The sequence below is a fragment of the Esox lucius genome, chromosome 23 (genome assembly GCF_011004845.1).
Source record: "Esox lucius isolate fEsoLuc1 chromosome 23, fEsoLuc1.pri, whole genome shotgun sequence".
Lineage (NCBI taxonomy): Eukaryota > Metazoa > Chordata > Actinopteri > Esociformes > Esocidae > Esox > Esox lucius.
The window spans coordinates 21213147-21239164 of record NC_047591.1 but is presented as its reverse complement, the minus strand read 5'-3'; the positions used below and the strand labels follow the sequence as shown (position 1 = coordinate 21239164).

At 45.2% G+C, this 26018-nt stretch overlaps 2 protein-coding genes across 22 annotated transcripts in view; both read right to left on the bottom strand.

Moving 5' to 3' along the window:
- The window catches only part of ppip5k2 (diphosphoinositol pentakisphosphate kinase 2), a 37605-nt gene extending 15860 nt beyond the window's left edge, over positions 1-21745 (bottom strand). For 12 of the 19 annotated variants that reach the window (XM_034290188.1, XM_034290191.1, XM_034290193.1 and 9 more), the window contains exons 1-23: positions 21541-21661; positions 18441-19082; positions 18130-18325; positions 16938-17028; positions 14667-14752; positions 9687-9841; positions 9343-9444; positions 8559-8720; positions 7803-7924; positions 7383-7484; positions 5452-5538; positions 5256-5331; positions 5052-5161; positions 4871-4956; positions 4535-4660; positions 3905-4026; positions 3270-3452; positions 2736-2877; positions 2106-2329; positions 1682-1809; positions 1457-1571; positions 1255-1362; positions 363-479 (exon numbers count right to left, since the gene is read on the bottom strand). In XM_034290188.1, the coding sequence (XP_034146079.1) occupies positions 363-479; positions 1255-1362; positions 1457-1571; positions 1682-1809; positions 2106-2329; positions 2736-2877; positions 3270-3452; positions 3905-4026; positions 4535-4660; positions 4871-4956; positions 5052-5161; positions 5256-5331; positions 5452-5538; positions 7383-7484; positions 7803-7924; positions 8559-8720; positions 9343-9444; positions 9687-9841; positions 14667-14752; positions 16938-17028; positions 18130-18325; positions 18441-18617 (2817 nt within the window). In that variant the 5' untranslated portion in view covers positions 18618-19082; positions 21541-21661. Of the gene's footprint in view, positions 1-362; positions 480-1254; positions 1363-1456; positions 1572-1681; positions 1810-2105; positions 2330-2735; positions 2878-3269; positions 3453-3904; positions 4027-4534; positions 4661-4870; positions 4957-5051; positions 5162-5255; positions 5332-5451; positions 5539-7382; positions 7485-7802; positions 7925-8558; positions 8721-9342; positions 9445-9686; positions 9842-14666; positions 14753-16937; positions 17029-18129; positions 18326-18440; positions 19083-21260; positions 21301-21540 lie in introns of all 19 variants that reach the window. The other 7 variants (XM_034290203.1, XM_034290204.1, XM_034290205.1 and 4 more) reach the window with 5 other exon arrangements.
- A 1646-nt stretch (positions 21746-23391) lies between these two features.
- pam (peptidylglycine alpha-amidating monooxygenase) overlaps positions 23392-26018 on the bottom strand; it is a 68012-nt gene continuing 65385 nt past the window's right edge. For all 3 annotated transcript variants that reach the window (XM_010887530.4, XM_013140261.3, XM_013140262.3), the window contains one exon: positions 23392-24264. In XM_010887530.4, the coding sequence (XP_010885832.2) occupies positions 24074-24264 (191 nt within the window). In that variant the 3' untranslated portion in view covers positions 23392-24073. The remainder of the gene's footprint in view (positions 24265-26018) is intronic.

Genomic DNA, 26018 nt, shown 5'->3' with positions numbered 1-26018 from the left:
AATCAGTCACGGAAAGAATTGGGCAAAGAAGGGGCTACAGCCCCCTCTGCACCCCAATAAACAACAACGTCCGATGCCTGGAGAACAACAGGAAGTGCAGATTAAATCAGGAACATGCACACAGACACACAAGTTAAATAACAGGAAATTAGCCAATTCAAGATGAATTTACCCCCCCCCCCCCAAAGGAAATACATCAACTGTACAGTTTATGGTCCCACTTCAACCAGCAGATGTGTGGTGACAGGATAAGCAGTCAAACAGCTAGCTCAACAGTCGGCCACCCTACAAAGGGCTACGCACTCCTACAAAGGAGTATCCCACAACACACAACGGTTTGTTCAGAGACCATAACCCCTAACCTCTCGGGAGGCAGGTCTGTAGCCGAAACCCGAGGGCAGGTTTTTGTCGTCCTCGCAGCCCTTGGCTCCCGGGCTGAAGTGCAGCTCCACGTGGAAACGCTCCTCAGACGAAGGGTCCTGGAGGCGAGACAGCAGGGGTTAGTGTCAGCCTGGTGAAACACTTCAGACAAAATGTCAGGTTCAAGCAACCTGTGACCTGTACAAACAGTACCGAGAAGGTGGCAGTTTGAATATTGCCGATATACAATGGGGAGAACAAGTATTTGATGGAAAACCTGCAAAATCGGCAGTGCATCAAATACTTGTTCTCCCCACTGTATGTCAATATAATATTTCAATCATCATTTGTTTATCGTATAGCCCCACACCACAAGCACCGCGCCATGCGTGACAGTTGATATGGGGTCAATAATGATGAACGAAGTGTTGGGTATTCCCAAGACAAAACAGGAAAAGTTGTAACCGGCCCGGTGCTGGCTCTGGTTCCACTCCCATGATCACACGTATTGTGGCTGTGTGATGAATCGGAAATTAGGATTTGTGAGCCAGAGAAAGCTCTCCTCCACGCACATAGGAAATGATAAGTCCTTCCTGGTTCAGTGAGCAGAGTGACAGGAAGAAGAAAAGATCGACAAGATGTGCTTTTGGAAGAGGCGTCTCGACCTTGAGACTCCCAAACCTGCTGATGAGTTATTGTGATGGGGAAAGGCCAAAATCGTGAAATGGAATTGATATACACATTCGGCGCACATTTACACATTTCATCTCCCGCTTTAAATGGCATCCCTGATTTACAGCGGGTCCCCACTCAATGACCCCCCCCTCACCTTTTAAAGCGGCGTGCAAATTTATTGCCTTGTTATTCACCAGGCCAACGCGGGCTGAGACATACCTTGTTAGGGTCCTCGTAGAGCATGATCACGATCTGCGTCATGTAGTTCAGCTCGCTGACCACCTTCAGGTACTCCATGGCTCTCTTCCACTGGTCGTCTTTGGTCTCCTTGGAGATGAACACAGGGGATCCAGGCACATTAAAGCTGCGGTTCGAAGGGGAACGGCGCCGGAGACCGGTACCAATGTAACGGAGCACTTACGTCGCAGAACGCCCCGTAGCGCAGGATGGACAGCAGGGAGTGCACGTGGCTTTCACTGGTGAAATAAAGCCTGGTCCGTACATGGCGCTCCGGAGACATCACTCCACGGGAGTACCTGGACAACAAAAAGAAAAATTCTAACCCGACTTCTGAGCCCTCGAGCCCTGTGACTCCATGTGGTAGTGAAATGAAGACAGTCAAACAGAGACTGTGTGTGTGTCTTACACAGGATGCAGTTTGTTGACCGTGTCGTCGTCTTGTGTCCTCTGCAGATCGGAGCGTATCTTGCGAATGAGTGGCGTGCAGTAGCCCTTGGCAATATCCAGCTTCTCCAGCTGGGATATTCCATACTCCTGATGGGACGGGGTGGGAAAAGACGCCATGTTTCTTCATAACACGGCCATATCAACAAAACACTGGACACAAGAATAGATCTTCAACTGAATAATCTACTGTTGGCTAGTGACTTAAGGACATAACTAATTAGTGCAAGTAAAAAGCTGCCAGCCAAAACGCCCCAATCCCTACACTTCCCTGTGTAATGGTGAGGACACTGGTGCCACTCAGCTGCTGTATTTCATTGTCCGGTCTTTGTGAAAAGCCCCAGCTGTCTACCGTCAATAAACCATTGACCCAAAGCCCAACCGACCTGCGGAATGACGATGTCGGCCAAAGCCTTGGAGAGACGGTAGATCTCCATGGTGTTGGACAGGTTGAGGGAGCTGTTGTGCTGCACGTCGTACTTTATGCAGTCGTAGATGTCGGGGATCTTGCTGATGTTGTAGCGGCCATTCTTCATCCTGAAGTCCTTCTCCAGCTTGGCCCAGCGGCGAAGCATCAGGTCTAGGGTCTCGCTGTGGTACAGCTGAATGTCTAGGGCGTAACGTTTTCAAAATGCACTTAACACTTATATACAATGCATTCCTGGACATAATGTCATATATCTTTCCTTCCGATATCCGAAAATCATTCTATTAATGTGACAGCCCTATAAGGGAGTGTTTTACGGGTCGTTAAAGCGACAGCCCTATAAGGGAGTGTTTTACGGGTCGTTAAAGCGACAGCCCTATAAGGGAGTGTTTTACGGGTCATTAAAGTGACAGCCCTATAAGGGAGTGTTTTACGGGTCGTTAATGCGACAGCCCTATAAGGGAGTGTTTTACGGGTCATTAAAGTGACAGCCCTATAAGGGAGTGTTTTACGGGTCATTAAAGTGACAGCCCTATAAGGGAGTGTTTTACGGGTCGTTAATGCGACAGCCCTATAAGGGAGTGTTCACCTGCTGACTTGGGGTCCTCCATCCTCTGTCTGATCTGCAGAGTGAGGCTCTGGATGAGGGCGTAGACCTTGTCGCAGGTCTTCACCGGGTTCTTGATCATCTGCATGGACTTGATCAAGGAGGAGCTGCTGGTGGGAGCCAGCTGCAGATGCCAGAGGACAAACGTTATGAAGGGTGGAATTATTAGGCCGTTCGGGTACAGAGCTGAATGAAATCCCATTGACAGATAAATGTACACAGTACTAATATACATATATTCATAGTATTCACTTATTTTTTGTTCATCTTCATCCATATCGGCCTAATACCTTCAGTACATAGACCATATGATTCAAGAGAAACAGTTCCCCTCACACTGAAACCCCTCATGTCAAACACCTATACTATTCACCAAGTTGATGGTTCGCATGTTTTACAGCTTAGCTATTCTATATTAATAAAAAAATTAAATATATACATATTTTTATATTTGACATTTTATGTAATGCAGCCACAGAGACACACAAGAGGTTATCTCTGGGGCCACGCCCCAACCTTCTCGTAGTCTTCGGCGGTGAAGTCTCGGTCCCTCTGCAGGATCTCGTGGAGGCGGGCCTTGACACGCTGCTGACAGCTGCTGAGCGAATCACTGTCGCTGTCCAGCAGGCCGTTCATGTTGGCACTCTTCACCATCTGCACCAGGATGGGCGTCAGCTCCCCCTCCAGGGCCAGCAGACCCTGCGTGGACGCCACCAGAGCCATTTCAAATTTGACGGGTTGACAGGATGGAGCTGCAAAACCCTCCTCGCTTACCCAGAACCCCATGGGTTTTGCAAAAATCCTGTCTTGGAGTATTGCCAGGTTCTTTATATGTATGACAAGGAAGGTTTTTGTGGCATTTTGCAAAGTACTGACTGACAAGCTGACTAAAATCACAACATAAAAATAAAGCATATTTAAATGCAAAAACCTAAAAGTGTCAGAAGTACAGTACCGATATATATGCTGAGATAACGTACATACGTTTGGCGGACAACGCAGGACTTTCACTTCCTAATATAATCCTATTCGGCTCTTTCCCAGTCATTCGATCTAAACAGCCGGTTCCCAACAGCGGCAGTGCACATTCACTCATCTTGGCGTTAGGCTTCTTGTGAGGCCTGCAAACGCCACAGAACAGTCAGTCAGACCTTGGCAAAGGCAGCAGCAGTCATCTGGACACGTCCCTCATCTGAGGCGTAGATCTTCAGGTCGTGTCTGTACGTGCTGTGCAGACGAAGCAAGCCGCACCCGGGAAACCCTGCGTAGTCGCCTGGGCAACACAACATTAGCATCAGTGAACCAATCAGATCAAGCGCACATTTACAGTCAATGAACATGGGTAAGATGTTTGGCCACACCGAGCCCAAGTTGTTACTGAGCTCTACAAGATTTAATTCCAGAAATTAACCACCAAATGTTCAAGAGTTTGTCTGTAAAACCCGAAAGCAGCTTAACTGTTCACTCAAGGATTGGTTTCCATAATGATTTGTTTCCTGCTGTAAACTGAAAATGTTAGTGTTTGAGTGGTGTTTGATTGCTGGGATATTAAAAATTGAAAGGCTTTGGATAGCCAGGATATTAAAGACTGAGTGGTGCTGGATAGTTGGGATATTAAAGACTGTGTGGTGCTGGATAGTTGGGATATTAAAGACTGTGTGGTGCTGGATAGTTGGGATATTAAAGACTGAGTGGTGCTGGATGGCAGGGATATTAAAGACTGAGTGGTGCTGGATAGCTGGGATATCAAGGACTGAGTGGTGTTGGATATTGGTTCTTACCCTGTCCTCCAGGGTACATGCAGCGGAAAGCCCTGCCCAACTCCTCGGCCTGAACCCGGCCTGCCGGAGTCAGCTCCCCGCCCCACTTCAAAACCAGCAGCAGAGACGGGTCATCCCTCCGCACGTCTACAGACACAACATGGACAGACACATGCAGAACGAGTCAGGAGACATCGCCGAGCAACAGACCGAGACAAACCGGTAGACAGGGCGTCTGTCACACACACGCAAGTACGCACCAAGGCAGAGTGACAGGCAACAGGGAATGAGAGACGGGCAGGCAGCAGACACAAAACAGAGCATTTGATATAAAGGCTAAAGAGCACAGAATGCCACCTTCTTCCTCACTGGATGTTTTGGGACAGCCATGGGGAAGATACGTCATCTGAACTTTGCGGTTGATTCCAGAGAAATGGCCGTACCTGAAGTGGAACAACATTGTTGCGAGAGCAGTTTGTTAAATTGAATACCACATTCTAACACGCGTGTCATGGATGGAATGTAAAATAAAACATACATTTCGAGCACAGTTTTCAGTTGCTCCAATTTCGCTTTGGATTCTTCGATTTCGGAGTCGTTGTTCTGCCCGATTTCGACCAGGAGCTGTCTGGCGATATCTAGCACTTCCTGGAATTGGAATTAACGAGACGCGTGCATATTGGTACCGTACAATATGTTATGACGCTAAAACGTGCATAGGATGTAAGTACAGAATATTCACCTGTAATTGCTTTGGCTTTTTCAACTTGAGTTTTTTGTTTTTGTACCCTCCACATTTCTCAAACAGATCAAAAAACCTGAGGGAACATAGTGGGGAAAACATACCATTTATCGACACTAAAGCAGCATTTACACAGTACTGTTTGCAGTACAACAGTAACCCCTAGAGAATGACAGAGTGAAGTGATGTCGCATACCTCTGATGTCGAACCTCCATTTTCATTTTCTGTTTGGGAGTTCTGTCGCCATGACGAATCACAGCGATGACACACCGAAGCTCCATCCTGAGAGAAGAATATCATCATGCAGTAAAGTGAAGTGGGTTGGATCAACTTACCAAATGAATTGACTTGAGCCATTTTCTATCCATTAGTCCTAACATGAGAGGTGCTTGACCTTCTACGTATGCTTTTATGTCAGTGATGGATTTGCAGGGAACATCTGGATGTCTGAAGTTGGGGGCCAAAAAGAGCCCCAGTTTACGGTTCATTATGGCTATATTTGTCGAGGCAATTACAGCTAATATTTTATCAATTCTGAGTAGCTGTGGATACATAATTACTCTGACCTTTGTAGAATGTGTCTCTTTAGACTTCTCTAATACAGTAATCTAACGGTGGTCCAACAGTCTAGGTCTCCAGCTCCTGTGAACATATGTACTGCTACAGCACGGGTTTGAACGCAGCCCACACATCCTTCAATAAGAACTCTTGTCTTTCCAGAAGCATCCGTGCATGGGCGAATCACACTCGGCATGCATCTATTCGCTACACGCAGCTCGCCCCCCTCCCTCAAGGTAAGCAGGTAAACCATGTTTCTGCTTCCTATTAACAAACAGACCATATAAAAACCATGTGACACTGAACGAACATTACCAGAATAAAGCAGACAAGCGGGCTTTTGCCACGGGCCGTTTCAACAGCTAATTAGCCGTTCGTGAATGACACCGATACAATAACTATCAAAATAGGTGACGATAACTGAAAAGACAAGAGAATCATGTAGGTTTTGTCTATCCTGAACAGATCCTAATAACAGAATTTGATAATCCACCAGAAAAAGTCGCAATATAAGAGTAAATTTTTTTATTTTAGGCTTCCTATAACACAGCTACTGAAGGTTGTACCCAGCAAAGGTTGTGTCTATCCTGAACAAATCCTCTTTTGCCACTGGCCGTTGAAACAGCCAATTACCCATTTGTGAATGACATTGATCAGTTAGTTCTGGGCTGATCCCTCATCTTCCTCATGATCACTGATTCCCCACAAGATGAGATCTTGCATGGAGCCCCAGACCGAGGGAGATTGACCGTCATCTTGAACTTCTTACATTTTCTAATAATTGAGCCAACAGTTGTTGCCTTCTCACCAGGCTGCTTGCCTATTTTCCTGTAGCCCATCCCAGCCTTGTACAGGTCTACAATTTTATCCCTGATGTCTTTTATACAGGAAACGAGTTCAAACAGGTGTAGTTAATACAGGTAATGAGTGGAGAACAGGAGGGCTTTTTAAAGAAAAACTAACAGGTCTGTGAGAGCTGGAATTCTTATTGGTTGGTAGGTGATCAAATACTTATGTCATGCAATAAAATGCAAATTAATTATTTAAAAACCATACAATGTGATTTTCTAGATTTTTGTTTTAGATTCCGTCTCTCACAGTTGAAGAGTACCTATGATAACAATTACAGACTTCTACATGCTTTGTAAGTAGGAAAACCTGCAAAATCGGCAGTGTATCAAATACTTGTTCTCCCCACTGTAGGTGACGATAACTAACTTTTTCGTCAAATGAGGAGACGAGAGAATCATGTAGGCAGCGAAGTGTGTGTCTATCCTGAACAAATCCTAATATCCACCAGAAAGGTTTGATTTTAGGCTTGCTGTTACGTAGCTACTGAAGGTTGTAGCCAGTGAAGTTATTGTCTGTCCCGAACAAATCCTCAGGTGTGTTTTGACTGAGACGGGAGTCGAACGCGGGACCTGTCGTTCCGTAGTTCGTGGCTCAAACCACTACGCTATTTTACAAGGAGTAGTCAGTCAGTAAGAGACATTCACTCTTCTAGGTCGGCTTCGCTTACGCGGTCCGGCAAAAAGAGTGCATTATTAAAAACAATGTTAGGTCCTCACATGGTCCCAGAGGTGGTGGGAACGATGGGAATGTCCTCTGCCTCCAGCGGTATGGACCAGGGGATGGAGAACTGAGGAGCCAGCTCTCTCATGATGATGTTCCTACAGGCAGAAGCAGAGGTTCAGGGTAAAACAAATTAGTTAATTACTTAACAGGGCATCTTATTAAGTGTTACATTACGTTATATTGGCATTATAAATGTTAATAACATGTTTCAGTTGATTAACATTCCTCAGGGTTTCCAGATGAAGCCACTTCAACTTAAGTCATCATCAACCATTAGACGTCAAAACGTGTGTCAAATACTTTTTCAACTTGAAAGCAGGGGGGTTGGACAATTCAAACATTCGGAAAATGCAATATCTAAAAGCACCTTCGCAAATGACACAAAAATATGAAACAGAAAAGTGGATTCTGACCCAAGTATTTTGGCACAGTCGTCATAATACTTCATGGAGTTCTTCACGAAGCTGAAGCCGTTAACGTCACACACGTAAGACTGGCCGTTGGCACGAAGCAAGTCGAAACCGCAAACTGTTTGCTGTCAGGAGAAATGAGTGAAAATGGGGAGGTTCTCAGCACAGCAATTTAATGTTGAAAGTGTGGTTTTGTGGTTTACTGGCAAGGCACTGAGACCTATCGGGATTAACAACAGTATTATGTTTTTTATTTAAACAGTGGAATCAAGCGGAGTCCCAGATCTTTAACCGTTGAGCCCTGGATTATAATATTAATACATAAAATACAGAGACAAAAACAACACACTGATATGCCCCACACACTCGTTAAGTAGACAGTAACATAAATAAGAGATTTATTTTATTTTGTAATAATTAAATCCTAGCCGCGTATCTGAAAAACATTTCACCAGAGGGTCCAAAGTCAGTCTTGTATTGATCAAACCCACCGAATAACAGCACCATTCTCTGACCAATGAAAACTCTTGTGACATGGCACATGACATCTAAACATTAAGAAATATAAAAATATACATAATGTTAACTAGCAGCAATTCCAAAGAGTATAGAATGGGATGTAAGGAAAATATGGACAGAAGTATTACATATTACAAACATAGGTATGAGTGTAATATGCCTATGAATATGCTAATGTACACTGAATGTACATGGAAACTCATCAGAGCATAAGGTAGGAAGGGCGTCGCCCCCGGTTACCTTGAAAGCCAGACAAACTTTCCAGGCGATGAGCTTCTCGCGGGCGTTGAGGATGACAGGGTAGCGCACCTCTTTGCCCTCGCTGTCCCGCTCCACCTTGCCGTCCAGCGCCGGGGATTTCCGAGCCTCGGCGTGGGCGTAGTCTGGCCCCACCGTGTACACCTATGGTCCGCACAGGTGTACCGAAAACCACGTGGTTACCGAGGCATACAAAAAGGGCCGGTCTAAGATATCAGTTCCTGTTCCACTTCCATTGTTTTCGGAGAGTATTGATGACTGGTATACTGATGACTATAATGGCACAGACACCGTCGGGGGGCACTCAGCCTGGCTGTGGTGGTCAAAGCCAAGCCAATGGACACTGTAAAACATTGAATCTACTGGCCACACTGTCTATAGGCTGAGCGACTATAAAACCCAGTGACTGGTTCTGCAAAGTAAACAGAAACTGACATTTCTTGCTGCCCCCAACTTTCAGATGTTTCCAGAGAGTAAATAAAGAGCAAATTGCAATGAGAAGTTTTAGATCCCCTTTCCACAGAGCCCATGAGGTAAATATGAGACGGAAATAATGAGCTGTGCCATTTCAGCTGACTCCATGGTGTGAATATGCCGGCACATCTCCCTCATCATTTGAGCGACCCAGACCATCTGACCAAGGTAAAAATAATTAAAATCCTATCACGTTTTCCTCAGAAGCAAACATGAAGTCTAAATTCAGCCCTAAAAGGTGACATTAAATGAAGTCTGGACTGTAAAGCGGGGAGACCACAGTGGGTTCTACCTTGACGTCTGTCCCGTCCGTCGGCATGAACTCCTCATAAATGTAGGATCCAGTCTTTCGCACGTTGCTCTCAGGCGAATACACACTACTTCTGCTTCCAATCTGGACGGAGGACAAGGAGAGAAATGCAATCGACAGCCATGACTGTACAGGGTCTTTGTACAGGCTCAGGAATGCATAGACACATACATTGTGAGGTCTGGGGACACACACACACACACGGAAAGTGTGTGTGTCTGAGTGTGCCCATGTTCGCGTGCGCTTGTGACAGTACATGTATATCGTGTGATTGTGATTCTGCGTGCGTGCGTGCGCCCGAGGCCCACAGGTCAGCGCCATCCAACCTTCCGGAAGAGCCTCTGGCTGCCCCCCCCGGCTGACGTGGGGTAGTAGATGTAGACGTTGTGGTCTTCGGCGCTCACGGGCTTCTCCACGAAGGGCTTCTGGAAGACCTCCCCGTTGACCTCCACGTGGTCCTCTCCCTCCACAAGGCTGCACTCTGGGCAGAGGGGGGCACGTATCGGTCACCTAGGCCGCAAACCGCCGCCTCCATTCAGACCCTTTAGTTATGTTTTTTTTAGCCACTGCCTTTTCCAGCGCGTGTCACTGAACGCAGCAGAGGGCTGGGGCAGGCGCTGTCTTTTATTAGTCCAATTAAACCTGTTGATTCTGCATACCCAGGAAATGGATACAGTACAACTCATGTCACTCATCCAAAGGGGGGGGGGGCCGGGGGGACTACAACAACAACAAAAAAACACACTGGTCATTTTTCATGCATCTAATCAGTAACAGATTTCAAGTAATCCGCAAAAAAACTGGTGCAACAGAATAAACCTTTGTGCTTTTTTAATCGTTTCATCGGCAATATCCACCAGACTGGGCAAATCTAATCTCCTCACGCAAGGGACAACAGATCCATCCTGGATTGCCTTTCCAGTATAATAAAATGTTGTGTGACATTCAGCCCAGAGGAAATTGAAATCCCACGTAGCCGCCGAAGACAGAAGAAACACAAAGGGGGCTTTCTGAATTAACACACAATGATGGAAATACAACACATTCAATCATATGACAAACAACATTTAAAAGGGGAAATGGGTAGAATCATGCCGATAACGTTTATCAGACAGAATCACCAGACCCATCGCCTCCTTTGTGAAAAAACTAAAATATATACACAAATATTTGAAACATTAGTAAAGCAAAAACCCTAACATATGTCCCATTTGGGGGTCATTTATAAACAAAGTGTCTGTATTCATCTTAAGGAATGACAAGTCATCATCCTAACTGCTACGCACGTATGTGTGCTGGAGCCCAGACAAACACGGCGGGCAGACACCACTGCATAACGAGGGACCAACATGTCAACACATTCATCAGTAACAGCCAAAGTCCCAACTAAAACCTTCACCTTCAAATTGGCCTATCTATTCAACACAAAGTTTATTCACACAAATACACAAGTGCAGTTCTAGCATATTCCATTTGCAGAAAAGGAATGTTCTATTCCATTTATCACCCTGGGCATCCTAGCCTGGGGTCAGAGTGAGGTCACAGCAGACTGCTGTTATGGCAACAGATGAGAGCTGCCATGACAGTGGATACAAGAGAAGCAGCCCTCGTATGAGAAACACACAGAGGAGAAGAAAAAAGAAATCCATACAGACAAGAAACTTTCGTGGGGGGTGGAGGGGGGGGGGGGGTTGAGTGAGAGAGAGAATGGGGCAGAGAGAGAGAGAGAGAGTGGGGCAGAGAGAGAGAGAGAGAGAGAGAGAGAGAGAGAGAGAGAGAGAGAGAGAGTGGGGCAGAGAGAGAGAGAGAGAGAGAGAGAGAGAGAGAGAGTGGGGCAGAGAGAGAGAGAGAGAGAGAGAGAGAGAGAGAGAGTGGGGCAGAGAGAGAGAGAGAGAGAGAGAGTGGGGCAGAGAGAGAGAGAGAGAGAGAGAGTGGGGCAGAGAGAGAGAGAGAGAGAGAGAGTGGGGCAGAGAGAGAGAGAGAGAGAGAGAGTGGGGCAGAGAGAGAGAGAGAGAGAGAGAGTGGGGCAGAGAGAGAGAGAGAGAGAGAGAGAGTGGGGCAGAGAGAGAGAGAGAGAGAGAGAGAGTGGGGCAGAGAGAGAGAGAGAGAGTGGGGCAGAGAGAGAGAGAGAGAGAGAGAGTGGGGCAGAGAGAGAGAGAGAGAGAGAGTGGGGCAGAGAGAGAGAGAGAGAGAGAGAGAGAGAGTGGGGCAGAGAGAGAGAGAGAGAGAGAGAGAGAGAGTGGGGCAGAGAGAGAGAGAGAGAGTGGGGCAGAGAGAGAGAGAGAGAGTGGGGCAGAGAGAGAGAGAGAGAGTGGGGCAGAGAGAGAGAGAGAGAGTGGGGCAGAGAGAGAGAGAGAGAGTGGGGCAGAGAGAGAGAGAGAGTGGGGCAGAGAGAGAGAGAGAGTGGGGCAGAGAGAGAGAGAGAGTGGGGCAGAGAGAGAGAGAGAGTGGGGCAGAGAGAGAGAGAGAGTGGGGCAGAGAGAGAGAGAGAGTGGGGCAGAGAGAGAGAGAGAGTGGGGCAGAGAGAGAGAGAGAGTGGGGCAGAGAGTGTGTGTGTGTGTGTGTGTGTGTGTGTGTGTGTGTGTGAACAGAACCAAGAGGGATTAAAGCTGCGAGCAGCGTTTCAGGGGGCCAAGCCGGGCACAGGAAGCATATTACTGCATGCTCTCACTAGAGAAATGTTTTGCTATTTAAAAATGCCCAATGCCGCTAGTAGTCAGGATGTCCAATCGAAGGAGAGGAAATCAAAACAAAACAAAAAGACATTGAAACCAGAAATTCTCCTAAACATATGAGAATCATGGTATTACAGAAGGGATATATATTGTTGTGTGAAGGCTGAAAAGTACAGAGTGGCTATACATTTCTGAAATACAATACTTGGAACATCTCAAAGGGGAATCCAACCAGGGTCAGAATATTGAAGAACAGGGATGTCCCCACTACACCACAGGGGCTACTGGTGGTACTGGCAGCTCTCTATCCTCTCCAAATGTATATTTTACACCAGCCATTACAATTTTGCTGAGATAAAGTGGGCAACAAAACGTTTGTAACGGAAACTAAAGTGTACTGTTGTACAAAGATTATTATAGATGGCTAGCTAATAGCTATACATCCTACTTATAACGAAATCAATGACTCCTATCACTCCATGGCTGGTTCCTTTCTTTGGAAAACAATAACAGTATAAAACAGGTCACGTAATACAAATTCTCGCAAATAAATTAAAATCATGGTATTTCAGAAATGTATTGTTGTGTGAAGGCTGAAAGGCACCAAGTGGAAAAGCATTTATGAGATCCAGAATTTGGAATGTCTGAGAAGGGAAATGTGGCTCGGGAAAGGGAAGTTTGGGGTCCCCTGCTGGAGCTGCTGCCCCCGCGACCCGATACGGATAAGCGGATGAAGATGAGATGAGAGATGAGAAGGGAATCGAACTGGGGTCACAATATTGAAGGACCAGGATGTTCCCACTACACCACAGGGCCAGCTGGCAAACTGAAGAGTCTCATCGGCTTGTGATCTATAATACCCGAAATAGCACACACGGATGCATATTTTGAAAATCCAACAGAAACATTTACAACAATACAACTTTTAAAGACAATGGTCCAGTCGTCCTTTACACCAATTGTCATCCAAATCCATTCAGCTGTTTCAGAGGAAATGTCATTTAAGTGTGTTTTTATCAACAGCAAAATCGTGAGAAACATCTGTGATGTTTATAGCGCCCCCAAGAGGTATTTCTGTGTGGGACTTTTTCAATTCCTGGTAGACACATTTACGAGTATGTTTTGTTTGGTAGCTGTCTGATGTTCCATTTGGGATTAATGGAGTTCTAAAGTCATAGACCCGCCCAGCTCAATTTCATTCGCTGATTTCGGCCATACTATTTGAGATATCAACTTTCCTTATACAACTTTTAAAGATAATGGTCCAAAGGTACGTCACACCAAACGGCATGCAAATCCGTTCAGCGGTCTCGGAGGAGATGTCGTTAGCAAGTTTTTCACAGAATTCAAAATGGAGGAAAATCCAAGGGGTGAATTTGAAAGACCTATTTTGACTTTTTTGGTCAGCATGAGAAGGGGTATATCTGGAACTTGGTTGCGTGTCTCGACGACATTCAGTTCATGAGATCTGAGCTTCACTTTTTCCATTTTCGAATGAGTGCTACAGCCCCACCATGAGGAGTATGGGTACTGTGACTACAATCAGGCAAAGTTTGGAGCGTTTTGAACCAGAGGGGACCGAGCTATGGACCTCCGAAAATAGCCCTGGAGAATAATAATAATAATTTAAGAAAAATCACTAATCACTGTAGTAGAGAGCAGAAGCAGGACTCCCAGCCCTGGCGGGGCACCAGTTACATTACGTCCTACATTTCACTCATATATACTAGCAGAGGTTTGGATCTAGAACAGCTTAGTCCTCACCAAGGTATCGGTGGGGGGGGGAGGAGGATGGGAACCAGGCGGCTGCCCCCACTAACCCAGCTTCAGCCACTGTGTCATACAGTCCAGAGGCCTCTCAGTGCGCCCATCTGAACATTTTGATTTTAAATCGATACACAACCCTTTGCACCAACAACACATGAAAAGACCTGGCGCCCATTCAAACGTTGTGCAGCCGCCATTCACAGAACAATGTGGCGTCCAGTATATCTGGAAAGATTGCTGCCATTAGGCAAACTGACTGGACAGCTGAATGATAAATGCTCCGATCCAAATTCAGCTCAGGGGAGAGAGTTAATGACGTAGACTCAACAGAGACAAGATAATAGCTTCCGTGCAACGTGATATGGCACCAGGCCAAAAAGATTAACCTCTTACAATCGAGCTAAAGGTTCATCATCTACAGAGGAGGAAACTACAAAGTGGCTGAATGACCTTTATTTGCAAACAGCAACAGATGAGACATGAATAAGTCAGTCCAGCAACAGCAACTTCCCTATTGGATGGGAACAGGGTGGTGTGGGCGGGTTCATTTGAGATGGAACTACAAACAAATGGCCCGGGTTGTTTCTGCTAACAAAGGATTTCAACCACAGAGACAGATAGAGGACATCACACCCACAACAGACAATACCATTAAAGCCATCCACCATTCAACTGCAGTCAAAGGGGTGGGATTTCATCTTTGGTGGTCGAAAGTATCAGGGGTGATTGGCCGATGACTAACCAGTCAACAGTGGGAATGAGTCAATCATTTACACAGACTTTGACTATTGGTCAATTTGGACTTCCGTTTTTCCACAGTGCAATCGGGCCACAGCGCAAAATGTCCTGGGCAGACCTACTCACCCTCAGGTCTTGCAGGGTCTCTGTTGAGAACGGCGTAGCGTGGGAGCAAGATCCCCTCGTTCTTAAGGATGCGGTACACCTCCCTCCTGGAGGAGAAAAGCTCAATCAGCCAAGCACACAAATAACACAAGGAGCCAACAACTCATTTCATTAGCCGTGTCAAGTCAATTAGCTTGCGGCTAATCTTCCCCTTTTAACAGATATGGGGCTGAGTCTCCACGAATGTTCTGAACCATGTATAATTGAGCAATGTACTAAGGCAACCACAGTATCTGCTTTTTATATTAACCAAACATGCAATTCAATGGAAAGTCAAAGCGAACCATAGACTAGTCAACAAAACGTTCTGGACGCCATTCACCCAAGTTCTTAACTGTACAGGCTCTGTAATTAGCCTAAAGAATGATCTCAGTTGATTTAGCGTCACACTGTATCAGCTGGTGGGTTCAGAGCAGTGCAACCAAAATGTAACCCTTTTCCCCTTCGCCGTATTCACAGAATCTGGTAGCTAAGCAACCCAGCAACCCCCTGCAAAATTTGACCCCCTGCATTACAAACACTGCCATAAAACCAGCTGCATAATGGATGTTAAGAGTGCCAAACGGGCAGTTTTTCTGGCAACAATGCGGTGTAGAAAGAGTGAAACGGTAGCTTAGAGAGAGAGAGTGGTGCTGAAACCACCAATTCTCTGCACACTAAAATATTTTTAACCAGGCCCCGCATCAAAAGTAGAGCAAAAGGGAATATGATTCCAGTTGGATCTCGGCCAAGATAATCCTGCATCAAACCAAGGGACATAATGAGGTCTGATTCAACTAAGCTTCTCTGGGTGTGAGACAGTGCTAGAGAGATCAGATGCAGGAGCAGATCTGATGGGAAGTCAAAACTGGTTTAAGGACATTTTTCCCCAGTAGCCTCCCCAGCCATTTTATTTTATAAGATTAAGCAAGTTAGCTTAGTTCCAATCAAATCCCTTTCAATAATTTAGGCCAAGAAAATATTTTTGACTTAGAAATTATTTATACAGAGAAAAGCAAGAGAGACTGAGATCTCATTTACAGTGGCTCCCTGTATTACAACAATAAACCATACAGAAAATACAGTAAAAAGGTCATTCAACAATTGTTTAAACTGCAATGTACGTTTGTCTTTTTGCGTCCTCAAATTATACTTGGTAATTGATTATACAGTGATTAAATCATGAGCAATGTATGGTAATAAAACATTATGCAGTATGACACCCACAAGAGGAAAATGACCTTCAGCATTTGTTAAAAGAATTTTAGCATTGCTCAATATTCCAACCGTGCCTTTATTAGCAATGTAAAGAATGACAGCAACCTTCAGTATTTCCATTGCTGCAAAATAAACCTTGTGCGCATGTGTAGCATTCCTAGGTGACATTCCTAGGTGACATTCCTCCTCAAAATAGTTCTCAATGTTTGTTTTTGGACTGGTGCCTAAACATTTATTTTTCTATTGGCACATCTGTAAAACCTTATCATGACTGTGATTGTGGCAGACTGACATCGGATGAAGAACAACCACATCGCTGAAATGGAAGGAACAGGGCCGAATTTAAAGTCTGCTAACGTTAACATGGCTAGCTATTTCTTGTGTAAGAGAGAAATAGTGTGAGCGAGAAAGAGAGTGAGTGTGGGTTTGAGTGAGTATAATCACTGCAGATGGGAGCAGAAGCAGGACCCCCAGCCCTGGCGGGGCACCAGTTACATTACGTCCTACATTTCACTCATATATACTAGCAGAGGTCTGGATCTAGATCAGCTTAGTCCTCACCAAGGTATCGGTGGGGGGGAAGGATGGGAACCAGGCGGCTGCCCCCACTAACCCAGCTTCAGCCACTGTGTTATACAGTCCAGAGGCCTTTAGTGCGCCCATCTGTAATGCTTTAGTAAAACCATCTCATTTCCAAGCAACGTCAGTGTAATTTAAATAAAACTAATTCGACCAGTTCAGAATAACTACGCATTAGCCTATTTTCAGGCATATACACCCAGGAAGCTAATGTATTATTTATTTATAATTAATAAATAAAGAAATTGTTGCTGCAGACTGGACCTGTGTGAAAGGACCATGGGACGTTAGTTAGCCCAGAGCATCTGACCACTAACCAAAAGGTTGCCAGATCCGATTCCCAAGGCGGCAAGGTGATAGATCTGATGTGCTGTCCCTAATTGCGGTGAAGCCCACGAATGTCCGAAACATGCCTTTGACCACACAGTCATGATAACCATAGCAACGGTTGATCACCTGTCCTGGATGTAGTACTGGAGATTCAGATCGTTGATGACAAATGGGTTCCGGAGTTTCTCATAGGCCACCGCTTTGTCCAATGGAAAACCTGGAATAGTGACAAATTAAAAACCCATGAATGCAGTGCGTCGGTGTGTCCAAAATGCTTTGAAGGGGTTCACTGAGGAGGCAGAGGTTGGATGTTTACTCGTTTGGATATGACAAACTGGTAAACATTCCCAAACAAAATAATAAAGAGATGGACAGGCCAAGATAGAAAGACAGAAATGACAACTTAAATACGGTACTTCAGGACAATCTACAAAACCCATACCATACCATTACCAATCAGTATGTTGAAATGCAGGCCTGAGAGCATTGGTGGTTCCACTAAGAATGTATTCTGCAACGGTCGTAAAAGAACCCCAATAGGAAATTGTTCCTCCTGAGCGAGTAGGAAGCCTTTGCTTATTCCCTAAACCGTTGCTTATTTTTCACTTCACAAACAGGCATCTCCCTGTGAACTCCTCACATTTACATCTGGGCTAGCAGGGACTGAGTAAACTCAAGAGGCATACGTTGCCTTCTCCCTCTTCGGTGAAAGAGAAGAAACACACCTGCTTGACTGCTTAACTCCTATGAAAAATGAGTAATGTGAATCCGGAACAGCATGTCATTCCCTTGTGCACTACCAGGGCTATGGTGAACCTATGGTGAAGCACCATGTACTGATAAGGTGCCAAAACATGAACTTCTAGTGCAGAAGTCTACAGGACGTCTTTGCGAGTATTTATGCTAGTAGTGCAGTAACAAATGTACATATGGCCCCTTTAAGATTATGTAATACACCATGAACCCCTTGCCTCTACAAATAATGGTGGAGCCATGCCGCAACTGAGGAAATATGGTGAAACGTCGCGATGAATGAAAAGCAGTGTCAACCTAAACAAAGAGGGCTGTGTTTAAAAGGGCGTGGGGACGTTAAGAGTGTATTTGAGTTTGTCCATGTGTGTGTATATTATGTGTGTTTATTAAAGTGTGTGTGCACATGTTTTCGCGTTCACACGCATCTGTATGCCTATATACGCTCAGAGGCGTGAGCATGATATGCTTGTGCATAATAGAGTTTGTGCTTTTGAGCATGTGTGCACGGTCCGTATGAGTGTGTGTGTGTGTGTGTGTGTGTGCGCGCGCGTAAACCGGCGCTGACCTTTGGAGTGGAACGATATAAGACAGTCACACAGAGGCCAGAGGTCCACAGATTCGTTCAGGATCACCTCCTCCTCGATTGTCACCACTGTGATGTACTTGAAGAGACACAGGCGCTCCAGGATCTCCTTCATCGGCTTCGACTTGGACTTCTTAGACATGGCACAGATGCCCACCACAATCTGCCTCTCTGGAGGCTGGAGGTGGGTTAAGGAAAGGAAATTAGTGTTAGAACTCAGCCTTCAATAGCGACGCCACGTCCTGATTTGGGTCTCAATCGCCCCAGGGACTTCTACAGGGGGGGGGACTTACTGAATCGTAAATCTCGTCGTCATCATCCTCCTCCTCCTCTTCCTCCACGTTCTCATAGAGGCAGTCGTAGCCCATGACCCGGCCCGGGTCCAGCAGCTCCTCGCCTTCGTTGTCATCGCAGCCCACGAAGAAGCGCGGGTGTTCGCCACCGTCCGGACCCTGGCCTCCGACAGACATGGCCGGGCAGTGCCGCGGCTGCCGACCCCAGGGGTTCTGGCTCAGGGACGGTCGGTGAGGCAGCAGCCCGTCTGTCTCCGCCGCGGTCCGGGTCGTGACTGGCCCTGGGCCTCCCGCCACCGACCCTGCCAGTCCCTCTGAGTTCTCCGCCCCCCCGATGCCACACCCCTCTCAGCCCAACCGACCCCCCAGCCCTCTAAACAACAACACTCCCCCGCCGTTACCTCGGCCTCGCCTCTACCCCAAGGCCTCCCTGTCCGGTCCACTAGTCCCCCCCTCCCCCCCGAGACGGGTTGGGGGTGGTTTAAGATTAATGGGAGGAAATGGGTTTGTCACTGGTGCATGTTCATTCGCTGTAGGCGGGTCCCAGGTGACCGTCCACTATCAGAGGACTAACGCCGGCAAGCTGGGGCCACGCTGCCCTCTGCCCTGGTCCTCACAGCCCACCATGTTGTGGTCACCTTTCTGGCCATGAAAAACAAAAACACACACACACTTCGGTAAACAAAATCTAACGGCCAAAGGTCTTTGTGTGGTAGGACATCTAGAGATACATCGTCTCCTCAAAACGAGGCTGGCCACGATCACCAAGAAACAGGCACAAAGGGTCCCATGGATGCCAATTGGGACACTTCAATAAACTGTGCACACTAATAGAGTACACCCAAACGCACAGACGCACGCACGTAAGCAAACGACCTGACGGGGGCCGCAAAGACGGCGGATTACGCCGAAGGTCAGACTGTGACGCGTGAGGCTCTAAGAGTCTCCTTTAAACATTGTAGGATGAGCGACTTGGGATGTTTTCACTGGGTACTTATCGGATATAGCCGGGTAATCCTCATGTCAGAGCGGGGAGAAATGGAAAGCTAGGGCGGAATGCAACTGAAGTAAAAATAAAATGGAGGTCATTGCCTGCCAAATAGCCACAATTGAATAGACCTAAATCAGTGAGGGGACAATGAGGGGGACATAATGATGGGGGAGAGGAAACTAAAAGCTTTTATTTAACAGAACCAGTCAACAGCAACACTGCCAAAATAATACTGGATCATACTGTTTGTGTCAGCCAAAGCCCAATTCTTTTATTTTTACATGCACGCACACATATACATATAGACATACATACACACACACACACACACCTCAAAAAAAATATTTATGGAGTGAAAAACTAGTTGTTGTAGCTGTACAAATGACCCAAAAGTAAATTCTGCCATCAAGAAGATTTCAGTTCAGGGAAAACCACACACTTTCTATAAATGCTTTTTTTAAGAACTAAAGAGCTACATCCCTATGAATGTGTGCAACCGGGAGTGACAGATTTACCTCAGAACGCAGCCAATGCCAATGCTTAGACACATTAATGCCTAACCGCTAAGGCGAGCCAGTCACCTGGGGCCCCTTTTTGCCACCTGGATTAAGCTTATCCGAAAAGGATAAAAAGCTGAGATATAGAATAAGAGTCCCTTGGCCTTTTATAACCCTGCCGACCTCGCAAGCTCACACTGCGACGCAACAAATGTGAAGGCGAGCCTGTTTCTTTGAGTTTAAGATCATTTCTGGCTTGAGACGTAAACCTGATTTCAGATGGCCTACATCCAGTTGGAATTTAAACATGCTCCATATTGAGCTGGCAATGTGTATTCACCGACGGCTGCTGCTTGGTAAAGATCACCCGGTAAAACTTTCCAGACACCTACTGACGCCTGCAGCCAGTTTGTCGATAATCAACGGGACAAATAAACTGGTCACGACGACACTGGCGTCCCATTTGGCACGCTGGTCTACTGCGGTCTGATAGGGCTCTGCCCAGAAGTGGTGAATAAGGTGAAATTTGCTCTAGAACCTTCCGTCGCCCTCGGAGACGGAGCATCTGCCGTGGAGACATCTGTCAACAGCACCAGCAATACAGCAGGGCCAGGTTGCTACCCTGAGCTCACTACTGACAGCTGATTGTGCCAAAACAAAAACAAGGGCAACCTTAAAATTCAAGGACATGGTCCCATTGTTGGAGGGACTTGGGCAGAAGGTTTGGATTGTAGTTACTGGTAGATTTTTCTTCCTAGAGCCTGGACGGTATGCAAGGGGGTTCTGGGAAGATGTATTAACAGTTCAGCAGATGACCAGCACTTAGTATCTTGGGAGTGTTTTTTGTTGATGTGTTTTCATACACCTTGGCCAGCTCCGAAAAAATGTAACGTGACAAAAACAAGTCTGTATTTGTATCTTCATGTTGACATGGAAATACAATCAACATTTACTTAAAAAAAAGGACCTTGGAAAGTTCAACATCATCACACCGAAGTTGTTTGACAGACCTCTTAACATTTAGTCGTAAACATCCAGCTACGATGATGGTTAAACTAGTAGCAGTCAATTTTGCGTTGATAGGTCAATTACAGTACCATTAAAAAAAGCTTTATCATAAAAAAGTGATTGAATGACTCATCGTTCTACTGCCACTACCGGCAGACGCAACAACATCACCTCCAAAGCTAGCTAGTTTCATGCCTAACAAGGCTAGCTAGTACTTCCTCCCAAAATGCCCAATTTCGATTTTAGTAAATCAACGTACACGTGCTTCCTCATTAAACTAGGCAAAGCAAGCTTGATTATGACTTTATTTGGGATGCCTCTTACCTGATACAACGTGAAACACCCGTATGTCGACTCCGTGTGTCTTCAAAGTAATATTAACTAACGTTAGTCTTGCTTATTCGTAATGCCTCTGCTTGGGATTCTGTTCTGACAACACGAAGCTCCTACAGCACAGCTTATGTAGCTAATGCCAGCTAACATAGCTAGCTTGCCACCTTCTTCAATACACCCCACCTTGCTGTTTGTGTGTGCAAAGGAGAAGGTTACAAGTTCGTGACTAGCTAACATTGTCTAACATGATAACAACCAAGTGCTTATTTACCTTATTCCAATTGTCTTGCAGTTTTCATCTCGCGCTAGCTAAAGCTAACGGAATATCTCAAAACACTAGCAACCAGAAAGCGTCATTCGTATGTCGTCATTAAGGGGCGGTTTAAGACTCTTCCTCCCATTCAAAACCTCATGGAAAACTTGAAAAAACTAGGAACCTGTCAGTCCCGGTCTGTCTGCTAGTAACTGAAAGCGTAAACGTTCCTACTAACAGTCTACAGTCGGAGGACTGTTGACGTTGTGCCCTGGAACCAGGAACTTAAGCCCTAACTGCTCTCAATGCAAAGACCTCTGGGTGGATGCTGGCTTTACATTTTGTCTTGTATTTGTCTTAAAACAAAGGTAGTCGTGCTCTGAACCTTAACAGTTTATGGAGTTTAAGGGTTGCGGGGGGCTCACATGTAAAACATTTTTTTACTAAATTTAATAAAATAAAAAGTATATTTTTGGTTTAAATTCCTGTACGCTACATTAATAAAACCTTTGAAATATGAAAAATATTGAAGGTTTATTTAGCATTTTGTCGATCCGATGGCAAAATCTTCCCGGAGATTACCAATTACCTAGGAAGAGGGCTGCCTGTAATTTCCAACTCTCCAGAACCTATTGCGAATTGCTGAGGGACAAGGCGTGAATACGATACCATGATGGTTGGAACCTCAACGAAGCAGGTACTTAAAAAATTATCTGGTACCAGGTACTATCCCAACGTTTGGCCAGTGGAAAAGCAGAAAAGGCGAGACGAGTCGAGCTGGTACCATGCAGTGGAAAAGCGACAATAGTTGTGAAGACTGGAATTCAGAATACAGCAGGTACTAGTCTAAAACTCTTGTCGGACGTTTACCTCCATACCCATCACAGACGTTTAATTCTCATCACAGCGTCCTGTATCAGGTCAGGTGGAATTCCCTAACCCTCAACTTTCCACCGGTTCTGTTCTGTAATATCAAGGCAGACAGAGCATAGGAATTAGGAGAAAGAAGCTTTAGATCGAGGCAACCAACGACCCTGTGATGTATTCTATTACTCACCACTAGGCGTCCCTCCAACCATTTATCATAACCTCTAAAGCCCTACCAGAAAGTATAATTCAAAATTAAGGTAAATTAAATTCCATTATTCAAATTTCATTTGGAAATGTTTCCCAAAAGGATGAATCAGTCGCTAGGCACTCTAAGCTAGTGGTTCTCACAATTTAAGCAAATAAATCTTCTCTAAAAGGTTTTACAATAGCAAGCAATTTTGTTTCATGTGAAAACAGCATCCGATTTTTAAGCAGAAGATTTTGGTCACCCCACCAAAGCTTTGACTCCCTAACTGCAATGTGTGAGCGCAGAGACGACAAGTACATTGCTCACATTTATCCGACAAAATGTAAAGAAATGAAATGTAGAACTATACAATATTATTTGTACATTTTAACAGGATTATCAAATACCTGTGATATGAGCATAATGTTAGAATCTGGTCACTTTTACAGAGTATGCAGGGGCCTGTAAAATTAGGAAGGAATAACCAGAGAATATGATCATCTCTGTATGTCCAAAATGTTGTGGGAAAAAGAGAATTGTAAAGTTGCCTATATCTTCCAGTGTATTGTACCTGATTCAATATCGATAAAGAAATGTACAATTGTGTGCAGTAATATGATAAACTGGTATTTAAAACTACTCCAGTTCTCATGAAATCAACATGTTGATGTATCACACATTCTAAACCATTATTTAGGCATTTTCCATTGTATTTATGCCATAGTTACCAACAGTTCCGAAATACCTGTGTGTGCAGTCGAGGAAAACTGTTTGCAAAAAAGGCTGCCTGAATAAATGACATGAAAATGTTATGCTTTGCAAACACTTTATTACACAAATAACATTGTTACTGAAAATAGTATTCTTGCAATAAAACCTCAGTATGTCACAATAAATATCAGACACAGCTCACATCTGATTTTAAAATTTAGGAAATACAGCTTTTAGATACATGATAATATTTTTTTATCATTTCACTTTAATGCGATACAATTAAAATCAAAGTACAGGTGACAGTAGCAGCAGCTCTTTCCATTATGTGGCACGTGTGTAAATTATCTAGGTGCTGCAGAAAGGCAAAACACATAATTAAAAAGGCACAAATGTACAGAAAAGTTTCTGGACCAAAAACACCTGAAAACATAATATTAAAACAATGCAATCTGGTTGAATGAGTACTGTAAATGGAAGATATTAATGTCCATAAGTGATTATAAAAATAAAACTAGCCTTTGCATTCTCCCATTAAAAGTATACTCTAAAAAGCTTCGCTCTTCAACCTGTCAGTGCTCCCCTGGCCTAAAATCTCTGGACCTGTTAACTCATAAATAAAGGGAGTGTCAGCCGCGCACGCTGTCTCGAGAAGGTTTGTCGCACAAATAAATAAGAACAAACGGCAGCCAACACAAACATAGTTACACATACAATTTAAGTACATCCTGACTGTGGGGGTGTCAAGGGCGTTTGGCGGGACGGCTCCGGGGACTGGTGGCCCTAGGAGGAGGAGGAAGAGGGGCAGACGGGGGGAGGCGGAGCCGAATATTCCTCGTTCTCCGAGTCGGTGTCGTTCTCGTCATCTTTCTCCTGGTCGCTGCCCTCGGTGCTGAGGCGGTCAAAACCTTGCCGGGTGTAGCCTTTGTGGGTGGCAAAGAAGTTGCCCAGGTTCAGACCGCCAGCTGCTTTGCCTGTCAAGGAAAACGAAAAGAAAACGTGTCTGACTTTTCCCGTTTCGGGGGAACTTTTGAAACTGCTTCGGGACCAAAAGGCTTGTTCATTGAAAGAAATGTACATTAACACCAAAATATATTTAACCCACTGGACATGATTCTGATTGCTACCCTGCATCTGTTTCTGACACATTTCAGAATTATACATACGGTATTAACCGATTCCGTTTTAAACAATGCAAAGTATACATTCTTCATGGGCTTACTTAAAAGGTCTATGCACATCCTTATTAATAATGCTGCTTTGTTTGGCTGAAATCAGGAGAAATCAGGTCAGCAGTGTTTCCCCACCTTTAATCAGATCTTGTTAGTAAGACACTGAAGTGAAAAACTGATTAATGATTTCTCAGAAAAAAAAAACTGTCAATAACTTGGTTGCATAAATCTGCAAACCCTTAATCAGGGGTTTGTATCAGGGGTTTGTATCAGGGGTTTGTATTAGGGGTTGTATCGGTGTTCGCAATCCAGAACATGTGCAAAAGTAATCTGCCGTCCACTGACACCAACAGAGATTATGCTGATTTGCCCTTAAAAAACAAGGCGGAAACCAGTTTGCACAAAAAAGAACTGATGACCTCTGCTAGAAAGCTAAAGTTAAAGAAGAATTTCCACTTTTAACACAGCAACAATCTCAAGCACAGAGTCAACGCAACTAAGCAATGACTTTCAAAAATGAAGTTCAATGTCCTGGAATGGCCCAGTTATTCTTGTTTCAATTGCAAATTGCCTCTTTACAAAAGCATGTTCAACAGTCAAACGTTGCACTCAAAGAGCTTTTAATCCAGTAATAGGCTTTATCTAGGTGTGTGTAGCTGCCTCTGAGAGCTATCGTGGATGTCTCTCATGTTCCATCTATTCTCTCGCACAGGGCACCGCACCACTTCGCTAGGAGGATTCCAATCAGATACCGCCACAAAGGCTCATCAGCATTCAAGAACCGACGTTGAAACGGGATCAGCGTTATCGCCGCTTCATAATAAGGCAGTTTGTATTTCATTCATCACCGTCACGCCGACGGACCAGTCGTGGGGTTAAATAAGACCGCGCGCTTCCCCGTGCCGTGCCGTGTCGGCGCTAACCGTGTTTCACGGCGAGACAGATATCCGCACCTCAACGGCAATGGTTAGGACGCCACCTGCCTGTGTGTGAGAGCAATGGATCCACCGCAGCGTCTAGATAGCCTCTCTAGAGTCTAGACACCACTCCGACGGCTACATCATCACTGCTCACGACCCGCTACAGTCATGCAGTCAGTGACCCATCTGCTTATCACCGGCTGTGCCCCAAATTGCACACTGAAATGTTGCCCTATTTCCAACCAGCCCGCGAAGCTCAAGTCTAAAGAAGTGCACTAGGGAGTGAGCAGGGTGACAGAGATGCACCCGGAGTCCATTGACGTTGACGGGGGGAGCTGCAGGCCATGAAGCACTATAAATTACATTTATTGGTCGTATCTGCACTGTCTCGTCCTGCCCTCTGGATATTCCCTGGTCCGGATCGTGTCTCTCTGCTCTGCATTTTCCAAATCTTGGATGGCTGCCCGTTTGCACTTAGCCAAAGATAGCTTAACCTTGAGTCATACTGTGCGTGGGCAATTTTTCATCTGCCGGGTGTGTGCCATTCCAATGTACGAATGGAAACGGAGTCTCTGAAAGGCCTTGCATATTTTTACTTTAGTTCATTCACACAAAAGCAGACAAGAGGAAGACACA